At 46.0% G+C, this 20,488-nt stretch overlaps 2 protein-coding genes across 3 annotated transcripts in view; one reads left to right on the top strand and one right to left on the bottom strand.

The window, feature by feature from the left end:
- Positions 1–20,488, top strand: part of LOC117082782 (vegetative cell wall protein gp1-like) — a 158,724-nt gene that overhangs the window by 124,045 nt on the left and 14,191 nt on the right. The gene's annotated exons all lie outside the window — the stretch shown is intronic.
- SYCE1 (synaptonemal complex central element protein 1) lies at positions 8,540–20,075 on the bottom strand. 2 transcript variants are annotated; one of them, XM_033210023.1, is made up of 13 exons: positions 19,869–20,047; positions 13,788–13,850; positions 12,996–13,055; positions 12,563–12,637; positions 11,875–11,922; positions 11,569–11,623; positions 10,769–10,858; positions 10,459–10,522; positions 9,691–9,757; positions 9,490–9,613; positions 9,307–9,417; positions 9,061–9,148; positions 8,540–8,839 (listed from the first exon to the last, which is right to left on the bottom strand). In XM_033210023.1, exons 1-13 carry the CDS (start codon positions 19,939–19,941, stop codon positions 8,762–8,764), a joined length of 996 nt encoding a protein of 331 aa, XP_033065914.1. In that variant the 5' UTR covers positions 19,942–20,047; the 3' UTR covers positions 8,540–8,761. The 2 variants fall into 2 exon arrangements, with proteins under 2 accessions (XP_033065914.1, XP_033065915.1); XM_033210024.1 differs by lacking the exon at positions 11,875–11,922 and having other exon boundaries at positions 19,869–20,075.

Genomic DNA, 20,488 nt, shown 5'->3' with positions numbered 1-20,488 from the left:
TTGTTTTGCATTAATGTAAAGATGTTCAAGCTTCCTCTTTTGTTAGAAACTTTCACTACTCAAACCAAACATCCTTTAAGGTCTACCGTGCAGAATATAGCCACTCTCACTAACTGAAACAATTGCTGACTATGTCAACTAGATATATGGGAAGAATCCAAAGTAATATTAGAATCTCATCCCATACACATTTGGGTGAGCAATTCAGGAAGCTGACTTTATCAAAAGGTTTGGTATCCTTCCCTTGGCAGATTGGTTGATTATTTTTTCAGTGTATAAATATTATCATTGTGTATTTGTTTCTTGATTGTAAAAACATTTGGAGAGCACTGATTATTATAATCAGAGCTAGGAAGATTATCAAATAATGTTCCTGCTGTTATTGTTTTTTATTCTTTATTTTTTAAATTTTTTCTTCTCCATAGGTTCTTGGGGAACAGGTAGGAGGTATCTGGCTACATAAGTAAGTTCTTTAGTGGTGATTAAAAAAAAACTTGCTCATGCATGTTTATAGCAGCACATTCACAATTGCAAAAATGTGGAACCAACCCAAATGCCCATGATTCAACGAGTGGATAAAGAAACTGTAGTATATATATATGATGGACTACTACTCAGCCATAAAAAATAATGAGTTAATGGCATTCACAGCAACCTGGATAGGATTGGAGACTATTATTCTAAATGAAGTAACTCAGGAATGGAAAATCAAACATCGTATGTTCTCAGTCATGAGTAGGAGCTAAGCTATGAGAATGCAAAGGCATAAGAATGGACTTTGGGGACACACTATAGACTTTGGGAACTCACAGGAAAGGGTGGGAAGGGGGTGAGGGATAAAAGACTGCAAATTGAGTTTAGTGTATACTGCTCAGGAGATGGGTGTACCAAAAATCTCACAAATCACCACTAAAGATTGGTTGATATTTATGATCAACTAGTTTGACATTGGGAAGAAGCTACAGAACCAAAGGGATAGACTATAATTACTACCGGTTTTCTTTCTCTCTCCTCTCCTCTCCTGTCCTCTCCTCTCCTCTCCTTTCCTCTTCCTTTGACAGAGTCTTGCTCTGTCACCAAGCTGGAGTGCAGTGGCAAGATCTTGGCTCACTGCAACCTCCACTTCCCAGATTCAAGCGATTCTCCTGCCTCAGCCTCCTGAGCAGCTGGGACTACAGGCAAGCGCCACCACGTCCAGCTAATTTTTGTATTTTTAGTAGAGACAGGGTTTCACCATCTTGGCCAGGATGATCTTGATCTCTTAACCTCGTGATCCGTCCAACTCAGCCTCCCAAAGTGTTGGGATTACAGGCGTGAGCCACCACGCCCGGCCTACTACTGGTTTTCTTAAAGTATTCTTTTGCTCTTAATGAAACTGCAAAAGGTTTTCATTTTTAATTGTGAAATCGATGTCTTCTTGAAACATCTCAGATTAATATCCCAGGAGTTCAACCTTTGTGGTACCTTACTGAATTCCATTTTGCAGACCATACTTATTGCCTTCTGTTCTTTATCCCTTTGAAAAGGTATGTTTTTTTCCCTTGACTATGATGATAACTGTCTCCTTCCATCATTTTGTCAACTCCTGTAACTTTTTCTCTGGTTATAATTCTGCTGTTATGACCTGACACTGAAATGTTTATTTTCTTTTCTTTTTTTTTTGGTGGGTAAGGTCAGGAGAGGTGGGAAAGGGAAGATTTTCCTGCTTTTATAAGGCCACTGATATCATGAGGGTCCCACCCTGGTGACTTAATCTAATCCCATACCTTGAAATATTACCACACTGGGGGTCAGGGCATCAACATATGCATTTGAGGAGCGACATAAATATTCAGTCCTTAACACAAAGGGGGTGGTTGTGGTGGCCACGGTCAAATACTCAGGACAGGAATTCATGGTGGAAAGCTGCAGTAGGGAAATAGGAGAGGCACTGGGAAGTGGGCTGTCCTCTCCTCAAGGACAATTGCCTCTTTGTGAATGCAATAATCTTCATTAAATGTTAAAAAAGGGATGGGTAGTGGTAACCTCTACCAGGTTTCCTTTTAGGTCTGGGAGTGTGGGGTGTAGGTTGTGGCAGAGAGCCAAGCCAGGATCATGACACAATTGTGTAATTTGAAGGTATCTTACTTAGTCTGTTTTTTTTTTTTTTTTTTTGAGACGGAGTCTCGCTCTGTCGCCCAGGCTGGAGTGCAGTGGCCGGATCTCAGCTCACTGCAAGCTCCGCCTCCCGGGTTCACGCCATTCTCTCGCCTCAGCCTCCCGAGTAGCTGGGACTACAGGCGCCCGCCACCTCGCCCGGCTAATTTTTTGTATTTTTTTAGTAGAGACGGGGTTTCACAGTGTTAGCCAGGATGGTCTCGATCTCCTGACCTCGTGATCCGCCCGTCTCGGCCTCCCAAAGTGCTGGGATTACAGGCTTGAGCCACCGCGCCCGGCCTCTTTTTTTTTTTTTTTTGAGACGGAGTCTCGCTCTGTCACCTGGGCTGGAGTGCAGTGGCCGGATCTCAGCTCACTGCAAGCTCCGCCTCCCGGGTTTAGGCCATTCTCCTGCCTCAGCCTCCCGAGTAGCTGGGACTAGAGGGGCCCGCCACCTCGCCCGGCTAGTTTTTTGTATTTTTTAGTTGAGAGGGGGTTTCACCATGTTAGCCAGGATGGTCTCGATCTCCTGACCTCGTGATCCGCCCGTCTTGGCCTCCCAAAGTGCTGAGATTACAGGCTTGAGCCACCGCGCCCGGCTGAAATGTTTATTTTCAAGGTCTAGAAAAAGCAATGTTTTCTCACAGTATAACTTGATTTTGTACTCTTGGCTTTTCTTGGTATGTCTCAATTGTTCAATGTAATCAGGAAACTTACCATGCTGTTATTAAGAGCCATGTATTCCCCAATCAAGGAACTAGTTTTCTTGTTTATATTCCTCTATAATATGGTGTACACTCATCACACTGGACACACTCTTCCTGTGTCTGGTTAAAGTACCCTTTTCATCAGGTTTGACTTCCAGTTTATCTAAATGGGCCTTTAACATTCGAATTTCTAGCAGGAACCTTTTTTTTTTTTTTGAGGCAGAGTCTCGCTCTGTCGCCCGGGCTGGAGTGCAGTGGCCGGATCTCAGCTCACTGCAAGCTCCGCCTCCTGGATTTACGCCATTCTCCTGCCTCAGCCTCCCAAGTAGCTGGGACTACAGGCGCCCGCCACCTCACCCGGCTAGTTTTTGTATTTTTAGTAGAGACGAGGTTTCACCGTGTTAGCCAGGATGGTCTCGATCTCCTGACCTCGTGATCCGCCCATCTCGGCCTCCCAAAGTGCTGGGATTACAGGCTTGAGCCACCGCACCCGGCCTCTAGCAGGAACCTTAAAACTTTCAGTCTCTACTTAACCTATTACCCAGTTCCAAAGCCATTTCCACATGTTTAGATATTGTCACAGCAGTACCACATTCCTGGTAACACAATTTGTCTTAATCTACTTGAAATGCTATAACAAACTATCATAGACTGGATGGCTTTAACAACAGAAATGTACTTCTCACAGTTCCGGAATCTGAAAAGTCCAAGATCAGGAGCTGGCTGATTTGGTTCCTGGTGAGGGCTCTCTTCCTTGTTTGCAGATGGTTGCATTCCTATCGTGTCCTCAGATTGCATTTCCTTGGTTCATGCATGTGGGTAAGGTCAGGAGAGGTGGGAAAGGGAAGATTTTCCTGCTTTTATAAGGCCACTGATATCATGAGGGTCCCACCCTGGTGACTTAATCTAATCCCATACCTTGAAATATTACCACACTGGGGGTCAGGGCATCAACATATGCATTTGAGGAGCGACATAAATATTCAGTCCTTAACACAAAGGGGGTGGTTGTGGTGGCCACGGTCAAATACTCAGGACAGGAATTCATGGTGGAAAGCTGCAGTAGGGAAATAGGAGAGGCACTGGGAAGTGGCTGTCCTCTCCTCAAGGACAATTGCCTCTTTGTGAATGCAATAATCTTCATTAAATGTTAAAAAAGGGATGGGTAGTGGTAACCTCTACCAGGTTTCCTTTTAGGTCTGGGAGTGTGGGGTGTAGGTTGTGGCAGAGAGCCAAGCCAGGATCATGACACAATTGTGTAATTTGAAGGTATCTTACTTAGTCTGTTTAGTGTTGCTATAAAGGAATACCTGAGGCTGGGCAATTTATAAAAAGAAAAAGAAGTGTATTTGGCTCGTGGTTCTTTAGGCTATACAAGAAGCATGGCACTAGCATCTGTTTCTCACGAGGGCTTCAGGCTGCTTCCTCATATAGTGGAAGATGAAGGGGGAGCTGCTGTGTGCAGAGATCACATGGCAAGAGAGGAAGCAACAGAAGGGGAGGGAGGTGCCAGGTTTTGTTTTCTTTTAACAAGAAGTTCTTATGAGAACTAATGAGTGAGAACTCACCCATCCCAAGGGAGGACATTAATCTATTCATGAGGGATCTGTCCCCATGGTCTAAACACCTCTCATTAAGTTCCATCTCCAACACTGGTAATGAAATTTCAAACATGAGATTTGAAGAGGTCAAACAAACCAAAGTACAACAGAAGAGAATATTGGGCCTGGGAGTCTGACTGGCAAATATACTTTAAGTCAAGGAGCTATGTGCGTGCACAGGTGTCAAAGGCAATGTTGACATCTGCAATACTGTCATAACGAACCAAGGTGCAGTAACCCAACTGGCAAAGTTAGAGCCCCAAATAAGGGTGGGGCAAGCAAACAATTTTTTACATTCCAGCGTTTTGCCCCCAAATGGGTGATGTTCTATTGCAAATAGGTTTTAAAGCATATGGCCTGATTTGGGTGTGTGTTGTTAATAGACTGTGAGGTTGTTTGTCAATTAAAACACTGGCCTGTGGGCAGGCCCTGTGGCTCAGTTGTTGGTTTGTTTGGTCACAGGCAAGCCAGGAAAGTCTTTAGGTTGTAGGCTTGTAGTAGCCAAAATTGATGGCTTGTTGTTCTTAGCATTCATGCTGTTGGTTTAAACAATGGCTTACTTGGAAGGTTTTGGCAGGATGACATGGTGGGAGTGAGAGCATCAGGAAAAATAGCTAATGCATGCTGGTCTTAATACTTAGGCGATGGGTTGATAGGTACAGCAAACCACCATGGCACATGTTTACCTATGTAACAAACCTGCATATCCTACATATGTTCCCTGGAACTTACCAGAAAAAAAAAAAAAAGGAATATCCTTGATATTTGACCTTAATTGAAAATGCCACATTTCTTTAGTAAAAAAAAAAAACTTTTTTAAAAAAGAGAAATATTCAGGAAGGACTTAGGGATGGTGAAAGTTAAGCTTACATGGGTCCTATTGCAGATGGGCAGCTACCTGGTCCATGGGACATTGTACGGTTAATGGATCTGGCCTCTAGCCCTTATGGGGTATGACAGGAAGAAAATGTCATAAAGCTAGGAGACATTATTAAAGGTCCTCATTTATAAGCAGTCTTTGTATACATAGAGATGAAACATATACCACTTTAAAGATAGGAAAGTGTGATGGGAAGGTTTTTCAAGTTGGTATAAGGTGTGAGTCTACAAAAAACCCTTCAATTAAGAGAGTAAGGTTTGTGGCAAGACAGAGACCTATTTAGAGATCCATTGCTGAACTGGTATTTGAAAAGGGGTTGTTTTAGGAGACCACTATGCCTCTTTGTTAAATCAGCTATCTTGGGCCTAGCAGGGAAATTAAAGTTTTATCCAATGCCTCTTTCAAGAGTCCAGCATTGTGTATCCTGACAAGTGAAATGGTTACTATAGTGCCTTGGTTATTATCAGTAGTGACTCCAACTCCAGAAGGAATAATGAATGATAAGGATATATCTGTATATACATTTGCTTGCAGACAATGCTTCTGCCATTACTACTACTGGTGGACTTACAGAATGCCATTTCCACAACCATGGTACTACAACACAGCATTGCTGCTGATCAAGGAACTCTCTTCACAGCAAAGGAAGCACTTCAATGGGTCCACGCTCATGGAATTAACTTGTCTTACCATGTTCCCCACCACCCTGAAGCAGCTGGTTTGGCAGACTAACGGAGTGGCCTTTTGAAGACCCAAAGTACTAGCTAGGTGGCAATACCTTGCAGGGATGGAACAAGATTCTCTAGAAGACTGTATGTGCTCTGAATCAGTGTCCAATATTGAGTACTGTTTCTTTTGTAGTCATAATTTACAGGTCCAAAAATCACAGGGTAGAAATGAGAGTGGTATCCCCATTATTACCCCTAGTGACCCATGAGCAAAGGTTTTGTATCCTGTTCCCATGACTGTGCTCTTAGGTCTTAGTTCTGAAGGAAGAAATCCTTCCACTCAGAGACACCCTAGTGATTCCACTGAACTGCAAGGCTGCCACTGGCCACTTCGGGCTACTCATGCCTCTGAATCACCAGCAAAGAGGGAGTTACTGGCTGGGGTGGCTGATCCCGACCACTGAGTGGAATTTGGACTACTCTTTCATAAGGAAAAGTATGTCTGGAATACAGGAGATTTCTGCAAAATTTTATTGAAATTATAATGGACTTATATGTCCTTAGGCAGGAAGGACATCTTTACAGTTATGAGTTTCCACTAATGAACATGACCTTTCTCTCCATTTATTCAGATCTTTTAAATTTTCTCTAAAGTTGTTTTGGGGAAATAACATACATCTGTTGCTACATTAATTCCTTGGTACATGGTATTTTTATAATACTGCATTTATTTTTAAGTGTATTTTTGCTTTTTGTAGCTGGCTATTAGTTCTACCAGGTATGTAATGGGCTGAGCTCTGTTGCTGGAATGAGATGTACCCGCATGGGAGTGACCCCTGAGGTGTCAAATATACAAATTAATAGGTGAATCCAAGTTGAGTTTGGGTGTGGTTGTTACCATCTCATCACCATTGCCATTGGTAGTAGTAAAATTGATTATTAAATAGGTTTCCACCTGGTCTTGGTGAAAACACAGGAGATCTTCTGTTGGGAGCTGGTTTACAGCAAGAGTATGTCTATATGATCAGCAGGGTATACAAGAATCCCAGTTTACATTATATTCCTACACTACGGCTCCAAATAGAGTGTAGAGAACCAGAACAGTTCTCCCATTCTGAGGTATTCTACACATACAGCTGGTTTCTTACCTGAGGAAGCACATTCTGGCAGAACCCTGCAGAGAGGAAAAAAATAGAGCTCGTGCCAGCCTCTCCTGACCCTTCACTGAGGCAGCCTTTGGCTGAGATGCTTATCCTTAGCTGATGCATATCATTATTTTGTTACTGGTTTATTGTATCCTTTTCTATCAACTAACTGTAGATTCCTAAGTGATGTATTTTGTGGGTCTTGTGTCCTAGCATTGAGACACAAAAGTGATTTTAAAATATTGACCTGTATTTAGCAAACTTTTATACTCATTTAGATGTTCTGAAATTTATCTGTAGATTGAGATTCACAAAGCATATAATCATAAATCCATGTCTTAACTATTTCACCATATAGTACTTCTAGTATGATAAACAGTATTTGAATATTGCAGACATCCTTGAGTTATTCCCAACATGAAATTGTTTAGACATCTCACCAATAAATCTAAGGGAAGCTGACTGTTTTTTTAGTAGTCTTTTTTTTTTTCACATGAATACGTGTTGAACTGTGTCAAAGGCCTTTTATTCATTAACTGAACAATCATTGGTTGATTTTTTAAAAAATTCTGGTGAACCAATAAAAGCTAAAGTTCTTTCTAATCATGGGCTTAACTGAATTAGTTTTAAAATGTGGTGTCTTCATTGCCATTCAGTTCAATATATTTTCTAACTTCCACTTGATTTAAAATTCATGTTTGATAGTGTATCGCCAGTTTGTTTGAAACAGGTATGATTAACCGCATCTTAGAGAACTCATCTGTCCTGGACTGACTGAAGAATTTCTGCACTTTGCCATGTTCCATTTTTCCATGGAAACAGTGCTCTTCAGTGAGCCTCTCTTTTCAACTCCACCATGTCACTGGTCTACCTGGTCTGGGAGCCTGTCAAGAAAAGGGATCACTTTGTCATGAATTCCATGTATTCTGACTCAGAAGATGCAGACTTTGACTCCCACCATTGGCCTTGATTGGGTCAATGCATTTCAGTGAATTTGAAGCACGCATCAGATGCACATGACTTACATCCTAGTTGATTGACTCCCCGCACGCTGAGGATTTCTATCCTGTTCCTGTCCAAAAGTGCCTGAGTTATACATTTTGTGTTCTTGAGAGTACAAACTACACAGCTAATATGTGGAGACTACCATATGGAACGGACTGATTTTGAATCCCAGCTCACTGATCCTCATTTTTTATTTTTATTTTTTTAATTTCTGGGAGTCTGTATAGTCCAGACCTGTAATGAAGGAATTGAAGAATAAATCACAAGGTGTGTGTACGTGTGTATGGAGGTGGGTTCCAGACCTCCTGGGCCCACTGTGAGAGCGTCTCAGGCCTGCATCCCTCTGCCTGAGGACCCAGAAGAGCCTGGCAGGTCCCAGAGATGAGCAATCCAGAGACCAGGAGGTTAAGGAAGCATTTATTGAAAACCTGTGATGTATCTCTGGCCCAGACCCAGAGGCAGAGTCAAGCCAAGGCTTCAGTCACAGGAGCCTGGGGGTCTTGGGCCGACCTCTACTCCTCACCAGTAGACTCAGCTGAGACGGGTTGTATCAAAGTAACTCCTTTGTTTCCTGAAAGCCCCTTGGGCTAAGGTCAGGGGTGGAGTGTGTCCTCCTGGCCTATGAGGACATCAGGCCCTGCTCGGTGTGCAGCTCCAGGTCTTTCTCCTCAGGGGCTTTTAAGGGCTTGGGACTGGCCTGCAGGAGGTTAGTGCCCAGGGTGGGAATCTATATCCGTCCCCATGGCCACACGGTCCCCTCCTGCCCCATCAGTACCTTGGGTGGACCCACTATGGGAAAGCCCCTCACCACAGACCATCCTCTGAGGAGTCCCAGGACCCCCTCCCTTGTCCTCCTGCAGCTTCTGCCATCCCTTCAGTAGCTGTCTCTGTTCCCTGACACCCAGTTCTGGGGCTTACCACATCTCCTGGGCCAGCCTCTTCCTCTTGTGTGCTCTGGGCTTGGGCAGGGACTTGCATTCCACGCTTTTCCAGCTCTTCCTTCAGCCTGGACAGGAAGAGGCAGGATGGGGGAAGGAAGAAGAGGGAAGCGTGGAGGAGGGACATGAGGTTTTCAAGAGTCAGAGAGACAGAAGGTGGAGAGAGGAGATACCACATCGGTCACCTTCCTGGTGGGGGTTGTGGGGACAGGGCCTCCACACACACCTCTGCCGCTTCTGCTGCAATTGTTGGCACTTCTGCTGCAGCTGCTGGTGGCTCTGGGCAGCAGCTGCTAGGAGCTCCTCAGCCTTCCTGTGCTCTTCCTGAAACAGCTGCCTGGGGGGTCCAGTAGGGGGTGGTTAGCACCAGCCACTCCCTCCTCCCACCCTCTTCACCTCCACATCTTACACTGTGGCTGCAGCCTCCTGGCTGCGGAGAAAGAGTCCCTCATCGAGGGTGGAGGGGCCCTCAGCCCCACACAGGGAGCACAGCTGATGCTTCACGTCTTCCAGCGTTGCCTTGACCAGTTTCTCTGCAGCACGAAGGGGCAGGTGAGCACATGAGGGCACGTGAGGTCAGATATGGGCCATCCACCTTCCCTGGCCTCACCTTCCTTGAGCAGCTGCTCCTTGTTGCTGTCCAGAGCACAAATCTCCCTTGCCAGCCGCTCTGGCCTCTGAAGGGGAAGAAAAGAGGCCTGTCCACACCTCTTGGCTTTCCCCCATGCCTCTAAGAAGGCTATCTGAATCTTGTTTCATACTTGCTCACTATGCCTCACTTTGAACAACTCTGCCCCTCTGTGCACACCAGCCACAGTACAGACTTAGGGCCATGGCACTGGCCATTTCCTCCCTGTGCACTTCTGTCATCCCACATCTCTGCAGTGCTGCAGTGGGGAGGCTCATGAATTGTTAAAACAGATAAACCTGCAAACACTGAGTCTTGGCTGTTTTCTGGAGGATCAAGTACCAGTTTAGCTCTGCAGCTCCCCCCACTGCCCTCTGTCCTGGCGTGACCTCCTCACTGAGCCCTTCCTCCCTAACACTCACTGTCTATTTTCTTGTTCAGTGCCTAGGGTCCTCCTGAGGGGCAAACACTGATTGCTTATCCTCGTTGTCTCCCTTGTGCCCGTGATGGTTCCAGACACATCCACTGACACTGATGGAAAACTTGACCTTGGCTCATCAGAGATGCCCCTGACCACTGAGCAGCAGGGCCACAAGGAGGTGACAAGGGGCTGGATTTGGGCAATGTTGATCTTAGCACCACCAGGGCTTGCTCGAGGACTGGGTGTGGCAGGTGAGAGGAAATGACCGTTTGGGCCTGGTGCTGCTAGGGTAGATGTGGAAAGGGGAGAAGTGGCTTTGAGGGACTCACATGGAAGTCCCAGAGGTCCTTGTGCTGGCCCATCAGATCCTCCAGCTGTTCCTCGAACGCCAACCTGGGGGCCAACCACAGGCATGAGGGAATATGGGATGACATCACCACCTTCACAGACTGTCCAAGTCTGTGGGTCTTCAGGCACAGACCTTGGGGTGCTTTGCTCATGGTCTCTGCTCCACTGGGAGCATCTTCTCCACCTTGAACCTCTAAGGCTCAGCGTAGCCAGCTCTTCTAACCCCCATCTTTGACATTATGCCCCAACTACCAGCCATCCAACCCCCCTGCCTCAGGTGCTAAGGTTTACCTCAGCTGTCTCTGTTTGTTCTTCTCTTCTTCAATCTGCAAGCTTAGAGCAGAAATTCTCTCCTTGCACTCCTGCAGCACGGTGTGCTTCCTGGGAGAGGTGAGGCAGCCCTCAGCCATGCTTTCTTAAGCCCCAGGAGGGCACTGGGTTGGGGCTTCTGCCTCCCTCTATTAAAGCTACTTTTTTCCCCCTCTGTACATTAAGGTCCTTCTCTGTAACAGGTGATGGGTAGGGGGTGATGTGAGCATTTGCCCCCTGGAAGTAATTTTGTCAGGTTAAGAGAGATTAGTGTGGACATGGTCAAGTAAGCAAATGCACACATATCTTATCTGGTTTTCCCAAAGAACTGAAATCTCAGTGTGGTAGGGCCTGGGGCCTCTGGTAACAAAATGAGCTAAATCAGGAAGTGGAGAAATGCATGGACAAATCGATGGGTGGATGAAAAGATAATGGATGGAGAGAGAATGGACAAGTGGCTGGCTCAATGCCAACAGACAAGTGAACAGACAGATGAGTGAACAGATATCCAAGGAGTATGACAAAGAGTAAAAGGCAAAGAATAAAAACCAGTTGAAGAAATTTAATTGATAATTTAGCAAATGAACGTCTATGCCATTGAGAGAGTTACCCTTAACACTACTGCCTGCTGTTGGAGCCAAAGGGGAAAGACACTCTTTGGACTCTCCATTGTTTAGAGGGAGAGAATGAGAGCTGTGGATCTCAGACTCACCTTCCTGCTTCTTTCTGCTCTACCAGAATAAAGAGGTAGGACAGAGTTAGGCTCAGCTGGAAGCTCTTACCTCTGTGCCTCACTTTCCTTTTCCTGGCAATGCAGCCGGAGGATCCTCAGGGTCTCTGTAGGGAGAGCAACAGTGTCCTATGAGAACCTGTCAAGGTATCGGGTTTTGGCAAGGGGAACATGGCCAGATCATGTCAGGTCTGTGGACACTTGACTGAGCTTTAACATTTACTACATGTCTGGTGGAAGCCACAGGAGAGAGGCAAGCTGGGACAGGTTTCAAAAGGCTTCAGCTGCCATAGGGGGAGAGTGGGCCTCTGTGGGCTGGCAAAAGGAACAAGCCTGGAGACAGGGGAGTGGCAGATACCTTGTTTTTTGCTCAAGATCTCCTTCAGGTGTACTTTCTCTCCATGTACTGGAAAACAGTGACACATTTTGGCATCAGGGACTATGCAACGCACCCTCAGGGATGGGGATTGCTCACGGTCACATGGGAAGTTGGGCACAGCCTTGCTCCCAACCCAAATGTGAACCCCTCGAGGTGAGCCCCTCCCTACCCTCTGGTGCCCACATTTCCTGGAAGCACCAAAGGGCCTTCACGTTTATAGAGGGTGGCTGTGAGGGCCCTGGAGGATGCCCATGCTTTTACATGGGGAGGAGAGAAAAAATACAAACACCCATGAAGTCGGACAAGGGCTGTGAAGAAACACATCAAATAGGAAGGGGCATGTGACCAGATGGTGACAGGGTGCCACCTTTAGATGGGATGACTGGGGACATTCTAACTTAGAACTGATGATGTGAGGAAAGAGGAACCTGTATTATCTGAGGAAGCATAGGCAGCACCTGGCAAAAGCTCTGAGGTGGGAATGAGGTTGGAGGGTGTTTCTTGAACACTTTCACAAGCAGAGAGGAGAGGGGGAGACTGGCAGGACATGAGGCTGGAGAGGGTACAGGACCCTTGGCCATGGCAAGGATGCTTATCATCTGGAATGCAGGGTTAGGGGAGGCTTGAGACACTGTGGGGACCTCTGGGTGACCCCCGGCTCTCTTACGCAAGTCCAGTTCCTTCTGCAGGGCCTCACAGATGGTCTGGGCCTCTCCTAGGTCTTCATTGGCTTTCTTTTTGGCTTCACCAGAGAGCAGAAAAATATTGTGTGAGTGCAGCCTCTATTCTCTTGCCAACAGTGACATTTCTCATTTGCCTTCAGGAAAATCTATAGTGGCCTAGATTTTATACAGTAGGAAACAAGGCTTCCAAAGTCCAGGCTCTCCTTGCCAGGCTCTGCTGATAGCAGGGCTAGGATCGTGGGTATATTAACTATGGCAGTTGCATGCTGAAATGCCCTGTACTTAATTTAAGGCTCTGCTGCTGCTGTTGTGAATAACCAGTAACTTTGGAACAAGGGACCCTGCATTCTCATTTGGCACTGAGCCCCGCAAACCATGTAGCTGGTCCTAGCTGGCAGCCAAGGCCCCCAAACTCACCTTGCTGGGCCTCATTAATGCGGTTAATCAGGACCTCAACTCGGGGCTCTAGGCTTCCCACTGCAGGGAGGAAAGGAGGTTGATTGACAGGGCAGGCAGAGGTGGGGTGGTTGCCAGCCTTGTGTCTCTGCTGCTTTCATGCAACACAGATCTATTGAGTACCTACTGAAAGCAGGTGCTGTGTGGGGCCCTCACGGGGCTCATGTTCTGGGTGGGCAAGACTGGGAACAGACACAATAAGATACCGAGTGGGGCTTTGGTAACTGTGTTCAAGAGAAATAAAGTAGGGCAAGGGGGGTTAAAGCACAAAGGAGTGGAAAGCGCTCCTCAGATATGGGAAGGTATCATGAGAGCCCCAAATCAGGTGGCAGGGGGGCAGGCCCTGCAGCTCTTTGGTTTGGGGTGGGAGGTAGTCAGTGCAAAGACCCCCTCTGAGGTGGGAAGACGGCTGGCAGGAGCCTAGTGAGCAAAGAGGGAGTAGCGGGTGAGGGGAAAGGAAGGGAAGTGAAGGTGGCAACTTCTGGATTTAATGGACTGCAGTGGAGCCAAATGGGTGACCAGCAAGAGGTTTGGGACAGGGTTTTGGGAAAACACTCTGCCTTCCTTACCCTTTTTCCTTCTTTAATTTTGAATCATGGGGCCCTATTTTTAGTTTAAGTAATTAAGTTTTAAAAGAAAGAGAAGGTGAAGAGGATTATTTCCCAAGTTTGTACATTGTGGGGCCGGAAATTGAACCCACATCTGCTTGGCCCCAAATCTCAGGCTGAGCCTCACACAAAGGAGACACATGACCTTTCTGCAGCTTTTTCACCATTTCCATCAAGTCTTCAATTTTCTGTGAGGATGTGTCCTGCCCTGTGGAGACAAAACCAAACATTTCAGAATCAAGCAGGGCGAGAGGCCAGAGGAAGGATCTGACAGCCCCTGGCCTGAGACTGAGCTGGACTGAGGGCAGGTCTCCAGCCAGAGTGGTGGCCCTGCTCCTTGTCCTGAGGTGAACAGTACACTAGATGAATCAGGCTCCTCCATGGTCAGCTTTTCCCTGCAGGGTAAAATTATACCAGATAGCCCTTTGTAAAACTCTGGGTGAGGACAGGGGTGTACTCTCACTGCTGAGGCTGTTCAAAGTAAGGTCAAAGCTCCTGATATAATAATTCAAGAAAAAAAATGAGGGTATAAAAACCTGGAGGAAGGAGTCAAAAATCACTGTAACTAGCAGATGACATAATCTAGGAAGTTCTTAGAGAGTTTTCTTTTTCTTTTTTTTTTTTTTTTTGAGACGGAGTGTGGCTCTGTCGCCCAGGCTGGAGTGCAGTGGCGGGATCTCAGCTCACTGCAAGCTCCGCCTCCCAGGTTCACGCCATTCTCCTGCCTCAGCCTCCCGAGTAGCTGGGACTACAGGCGCCTGCCACCTCACCCAGCTAGTTTTTTGTATTTTTTAGTTGAGACGGGGTTTCACCGTGTTAGCCAGGATGGTCTCGATCTCCTGACCTCGTGATCCACCCGTCTCAGCCTCCCAAAGTGCTGGGATTACAGGCTTGAGCCACCGCGCCCGGCCGAGAGTTTTCTATAAAACCATAAGGATTAGTAGCAAAATGCCTTAAGATGTTAGTTTAAAAACATATATAAATACAAATAGCTTTCCTATATACAACCAATACTAAACCTGAAATCTCCCCACAAAATATTTCATATTAATTTTTTATAATTATTGGAACCTATTTTTAACACTAAAATCAGTAGATCTAAGAAATTACTATTTATGGCATTAACATTGTGAAAGGAAAATAAATCTTTTTATAAATAAATATTTGAAAATAAATCAATTCAAAGTTACCCTCTGCTCACTGAGATAAATGCGTATCTGATTTTGTAAAATAAATATCTGAAAATAAATGAATTCAAAGTCATCCCTCTGCTCACTCAGATAAATGCATATCTGATTGCCTCCTTTGGAAAGGCTGACCACAAACTCAAAATAATGCAACCATTTGTTTTTTATCTACTTATGACCTTGAAGTCAACCTTCCTGCTTCAAGTGGTCTCATCAATGCTTCGAGGTGACCCACCTTTCCAGATCGAACCAATGTTCATCTTACATATGTTGATTCATGTCTCATGTCTCCCTAAAAAGCATATAAACCAACCTGTGCTCTGACTACCCTGCCACCCTGGGCACATGTCATCAGGACCTCCTTATGCTGTGTCGCAGGCATGCATCCCTAACTTTGGTAAAATAAACTTCCTAAATTGACTGAGACCTGTCTCAGATTTTGGGGTTTCACATTTTGGCAACCACAAAGGGATTCTGAGTAGAGGTGCTCCTGACCTTTGACAAATATTCTACCAGTGCCTGCTAGCAGCTTGAGCTATCTTTGTGGCTCAAACTAATTTGACAAGTTGCTGAGGTCTGGAAGTCCCCTATCCAGGGAATCCCTCATTTCCCAAAATTTGTTCGAAGGCCAAAGTTTATTTTCTGAACAACTCTTCTCTTTTTCTGGAGTTTTACTTGCTTCCGACAAGGAAGGCAAGTTTTCCTGCTACCATGAAAACTCATTTCTGGAGTTTGAACTCGCTCCCAACAGGGAAGACAAGTTTGAGGGTTTTTTTCCTGCTTCTAAGATGATAGAGACAAGTCTTCAGCCTGACCCATCCCTAGGTAAGTAACTGAATTGGGGTTTGTCTTGGCTAAAGATAAGATTAACAACCAGCTGCTCTTAATTTTTCCTTACCATTACAGTGTTCAGTAATCATACAAGTTGTGTGATCATTTGTTTGTTATGCTTAACCGGTATTTTTTTTGTTGTTTCTTTCTGTTTTTGCTGTTTTGGTCCTTTTCCCATTGGGTTTGGCCAATTCTATCTGACTTGATCAAATCCAAAGGAAAGTTCCAAATTATGTGGAACAAGGCCTCTGAAGTGGCTAAATTCCCATCAGAAAAGGGGTGGTGGGGGAAGAAAAAATAGCCAGTACAAGTAAAAAAGTGGGGGAAGATTTTTGATTTTGACTACTTTAAGGGGTTTCATTTACATAACAAGGCCATCTTTTTGCTAGCCAGGACACACTGAAAGAGAAATGATTGTCACCCACACTGCAGTTCCATAGCTGAGGTTCTGTCTTCTTTTTTTCCATAACAGCCTGGGTTTGGTTCCTAAATCAAGACCTTTCTGGTTTGATACTTGGTACTTCTGAAATAGCAGCTATTTGTCCTAGTTGAAATATGTTGATGAGATTGCGAAAAAAAATTTAAAAGAAATTCAAAAGGTTAAAAGTCAGCTTAATTAAAAGCTAACATCCAAGATATGTGTGTGTCTGTGTATGTGTGTGTCTGTGTATGTGTGTGTGTTTAAAAGGCTTTCATGATTTTTCTTTTTTCTCTCTCCTAGGTCCTTGTGTTTTTTGAGCAGAAGTTTTTTTTTCTTCTCAGTTGACTGAAGGTTGTTTTCTTCATTTAGTTCTGCTATCTCTCCTTTCTCTTGCACCCTCTGCTGCATGAGGGACCTAAAATAGTGTATAATAGCATGAGGTTCCTTAAAGAAAATGGAGAAGGCATCAGACTCCCATTTGTGGAGAAAACTGTTTTTCCTTATGCATTCCCAGGAGTGTAAACAGACAAATTCATCTCAGCTCTTAAACTGCTTGCTTTTGTACTGTGTTACCTGATATATATATATATATATACACACACACACATATATATATACACACACATATATATACACACATATATATACACATATATATATATTTTTACTAATTATTGCAACAGAAGCTACTCTTGGGTTTTTAAGGAAGAGTATATTTTAGACACTTAGAAATTTGTTTTAAAAAAATGTTTCTTAAGTGCACTGTTAAAGCATCCATGTGGTCTAGCCTCATAATAACTCTCCCTTTTTGGACACCCATGATTCAGTGTGGCCTCTTCCCAGAGCTCAGAGATCCAGTTAAAAGATACGTGGTCACTATCTAAATAAAATTGGTCTCCTGTGATCCAGCTACCTCCCACCAGGCCCCACCTCCAACACTGGGGATTACAATTCAACATGAGATTTAGGTGAGGACACAGATTCAAACCATATCACAGGCCAAGGCCGAGGCATGTTTGAGAAGGCTCAGAGGCACCTGACCAAAGTTTGTCACAGTTTTGATCGACATTACCAAATTACCCTCCACTGATGTATACAAGATGCCCAGTTTGTCATTTTTACCAACCACCTGTTTCCAAATGTGTTCATCTTTGTCAACCAGATATGCAAAATTAAGGTGTCTCCTTACAAACTCTCTGATAGTAAATATCAAAAGTTTGGGTGCATCTTCTTTTCTAAGACTATGTCCTAAGTAATTCTGATACGGATAATGGGCAAGGTGTTCATCACTATATTGTTTATAATAGTAAGAAACTGGAAGCCTAAATATGTCTTAGGGGATTTGGTAAATAAATTATAGCACATACACAGGATAAATCATTTACAGCCATTAAAAATCATGGATATTGGCCGGGCGCAGTGGCTCAAGCCTGTAATCCCAGCACTTTGGGAGGCCAAGACGGGCAGATCACAAGGTCAGGAGATCGAGACCATCCTGGCTAATACGGTGAAACCCCATCTCTACTAAAGAATACAAAAAACTAGCCGGGCGATGAGGCGGGCGCCTGTAGTCCCAGCTACTTGGGAGGCAGAGGCAGGAGAATGGCGTGAACCTGGGAGGCGGAGCTTGCAGTGAGCTGAGATCCGGCCACCGCACTCCAGCCTGGGCGACAGAGCCAGACTCCGTCTCAAAAAAAAAAAAAAAAATCATGGATACATGCATAAGGCCAGGCTCAGTAGTTCACATCCATAATCCCAGCACTTTTGGGAGGCTGAGGCAGGAGGACTGCTTGAGCATAGGAGTTCAAGAGCAGCCTGAGCAATGCAGCAAAACCCCATCTCTACAAATAACAAATTTAAAAATATTATCTGGGCGTGGTGACATGCACCTGTGATTGCAGCTACTTAAGAGGCTGAGGTGGGAGAATTGCTTGAGGCCAGGAGGTCACGGCTGCAGTGAGCAGTGACTGTAACACTGCACTCCGGCCTGAGCAACAGAGCACAATCTTGTCTCAAAAAAAAAAAAAAAAAAAATCAAGCATAGAGTTTTGTGAAATGCTTGTTTTTGAGTTTATGGAGTCCCCTCATTTTGGTCCCACCTGAAATCTTACCCAAATTCCTGTTCATAAATTTATGAATTAAGTTTTACATTATTCAAGTAATTGGCATGTGTGAAAAAGCATGAAGGAAAAATTGAAACACAAACATCCCCTTTCCCCGGTCAGTCCCCTTTCTAGTAATAACTGCAGCCAGTTAGGTGGCGACTAATAGACCTTTTACTAAAATGTATCTAGTGTCACTGACCCTAGATAACATCCCTGCTTCCTTTTTTAAAACAGATAGACTAAAACTGGAATCTTGTCCTTTAACTTTCTTCTGTAGCTGGTCACTATAGACTGAATGTTTGTGCCCCCATCCATAATTCGTATGTTGAAACCCTAATCCCTTAGTGTGACTGCCTTAGGAGGTGGGGCCTTTTGGAGGTGATTAGGTCATGAGAGTAGGGCCCTCAGCAGTGGGATTAGTGCCCTTATAAAACTAGAGGTCAGCAGCAACTTCCCCCATATGAGGACAAAATGAGAAGACAGAAGTCTATAACCAGGAAGCAGGCCCCCCACCAGACGCTGCATTGCACCTTGATCTTGACCTTCTAGCCTCGAAACTGTGAGAAATAATGGCATTTCTGTTATAGCAGTTTGAACGAAGGCACAAGCAACGTTGGTTAAACCTTATCTAAATATACTAGGTTATGTGAGGAACATGGAGCTGTGATACTGAAAGGCTACCACAGTGGCGGGCCAGTAGGTGCTTAATGAAAGGGATACGCTTGCGTCTGTCCTGTTTACTTGCTTTGTCCTTCACTGGGGCTTTCATTGTGCCACATCTCACTGTAGGGATGCTTTCTGTGCCAAGCTTGTTTCAGTATTCAAACCTTCATTTTGTAAGAACACGACAGAGCACCTGCCATGATATTCGCGCAGGTAGGGCTGAAGGCAGCCACCGTGGCATTTGTTAATTGCAGCGTTTTAACTCAGGAGGGGCACATGAGCTCAGGACAGAGTGACAAGTTGAGTGACAGTAGGAGGGACGTCATCATACAATTCTCTCCACTTTTGTGTAAGTTTGAAAATCCTCCCAAAACACCCAGAGGCACACAGCGTCCTGAAGTGGAAACGGCCAGGACAGTGTCCTTTCTCTTTGTTGGGCTGCAATTTCGGGACTTCTGTACAACTCTGACCAGCTGCCTTGTCCCTCCCTTCCCAGGGTGAGGTAGGAGCCACTACGGCAGGTCGGGGTCGGGGAGAAACAAACGGGAGATCTGCGCGGAGTCGGCCTCCCCCGGCTCCCCGGGGCGTCGGGATGCTGGGTGGGGGAACCCACTGTCAAGAACCAGGTTAGTACGACCGGGAAATCTGGACACTTGCTGGTTCTAGGAAGAGGAGTGTGGAATTAGGAATTCCCTTGGGATTGGGAGCGTCAGGAAAATGTCCTTTTTGTTTTAAGAGGTGTGTATGGAAAGTCTGTGGAACGACAGGATGTCTTTTGACTAATTACCTAAACCAAAATTGGAGCAACCACGATAAAGGTTCAATGCTTTAAGACGAAGTGAGGGGTGTGCGGGCAAGCACTCCCTCATTTTGGCCGAAAGTTTTCTGAAGAAACCCGCTAAGTCTCAGTCAGCACCATCAGGACTGACAGGAAGAAGTAGCCACTACCCGCGCCCCAACCCTGCCCCGCCTCGGCGAGGTCAGACCCTCACGCACAGTTCCCTGCCTCCCTCCACTACCTTCGGTCTTCTCAGCCCGGTCCACGGCTCCGACGGTGGGCTCCGCCTTCGATGCCAGGGACCTCCCCGCCATTTCCTCTCAGCTCGCCAGCGCGGGTGGCTTGGGAGGGAACCTCCAGTGGTGATTGGAGCAACCCCTGGCGGGGGGCGGGACTCCAGGCAGCGCGCCTGCGCAATGCACTCCCGCGCGCGCTCTGGATATGTGAGGTAATGTTCGGCCGGCCGGCCTGGCAGCTAGTGCGCATGCGTAAAGGCGCAAGGGTTACAAACTCCGCATGAAGCCCGCGAGGGCCACGTGTGTGGCCTTCCAGGCTCGCGATTGGCCCAGTTCTGGGTGCCCCCGCGCACGTGTGCTGGCTTCCGAGGGGGCTGGCCCGGGTTCTGGAGGCCCTCCCCACGAGCGAGCAGAGCGCAAGTGCCACGCAGCAGCTGCCTGTGAAATGTGCGTGTCTCAGGGACGACTCCACGAGGCGCCGTGGCTTCGGAATCTCACGGGGTCGCGGCTCTGCGGGGCCACGCCACCGCGTGAGTGCACGGACCCCAGCAAGTGATGTGTCTGTGGCAGCCCCCGCGGGGCCCGCTGTTCCCGCGGGCGCAGAGGAGCGCAGCCTGCCCCTAGG

The sequence above is a fragment of the Trachypithecus francoisi genome, unplaced genomic scaffold, assembly GCF_009764315.1.
Source record: "Trachypithecus francoisi isolate TF-2019V2 unplaced genomic scaffold, Tfra_2.0 Lachesis_group9, whole genome shotgun sequence".
Lineage (NCBI taxonomy): Eukaryota > Metazoa > Chordata > Mammalia > Primates > Cercopithecidae > Trachypithecus > Trachypithecus francoisi.
The sequence above is the reverse complement of the archived record's forward strand: the minus strand, read 5'-3'. Positions and strand labels throughout refer to the sequence as shown.

What these genes read in the sequence shown, in the direction of transcription:
- SYCE1 (XM_033210023.1), bottom strand. Translation starts at nt 19,941, where the DNA reads ATGGCGGGGAGGTCCCTGGCATCGAAGGCGGAGCCCACCGTCGGAGCC. An exon ending in CCGGGCTGAGAAGACCGAAG is followed by an intron (nt 13,851 to 19,868) that starts GTAGTGGAGGGA and finishes TTGTCTCCACAG; the next exon opens with GGCAGGACACATCCTCACAG. An exon ending in GGAGCAGCTGCTCAAGGAAG is followed by an intron (nt 9,614 to 9,690) that starts GTGAGGCCAGGG and finishes TTCGTGCTGCAG; the next exon opens with AGAAACTGGTCAAGGCAACG.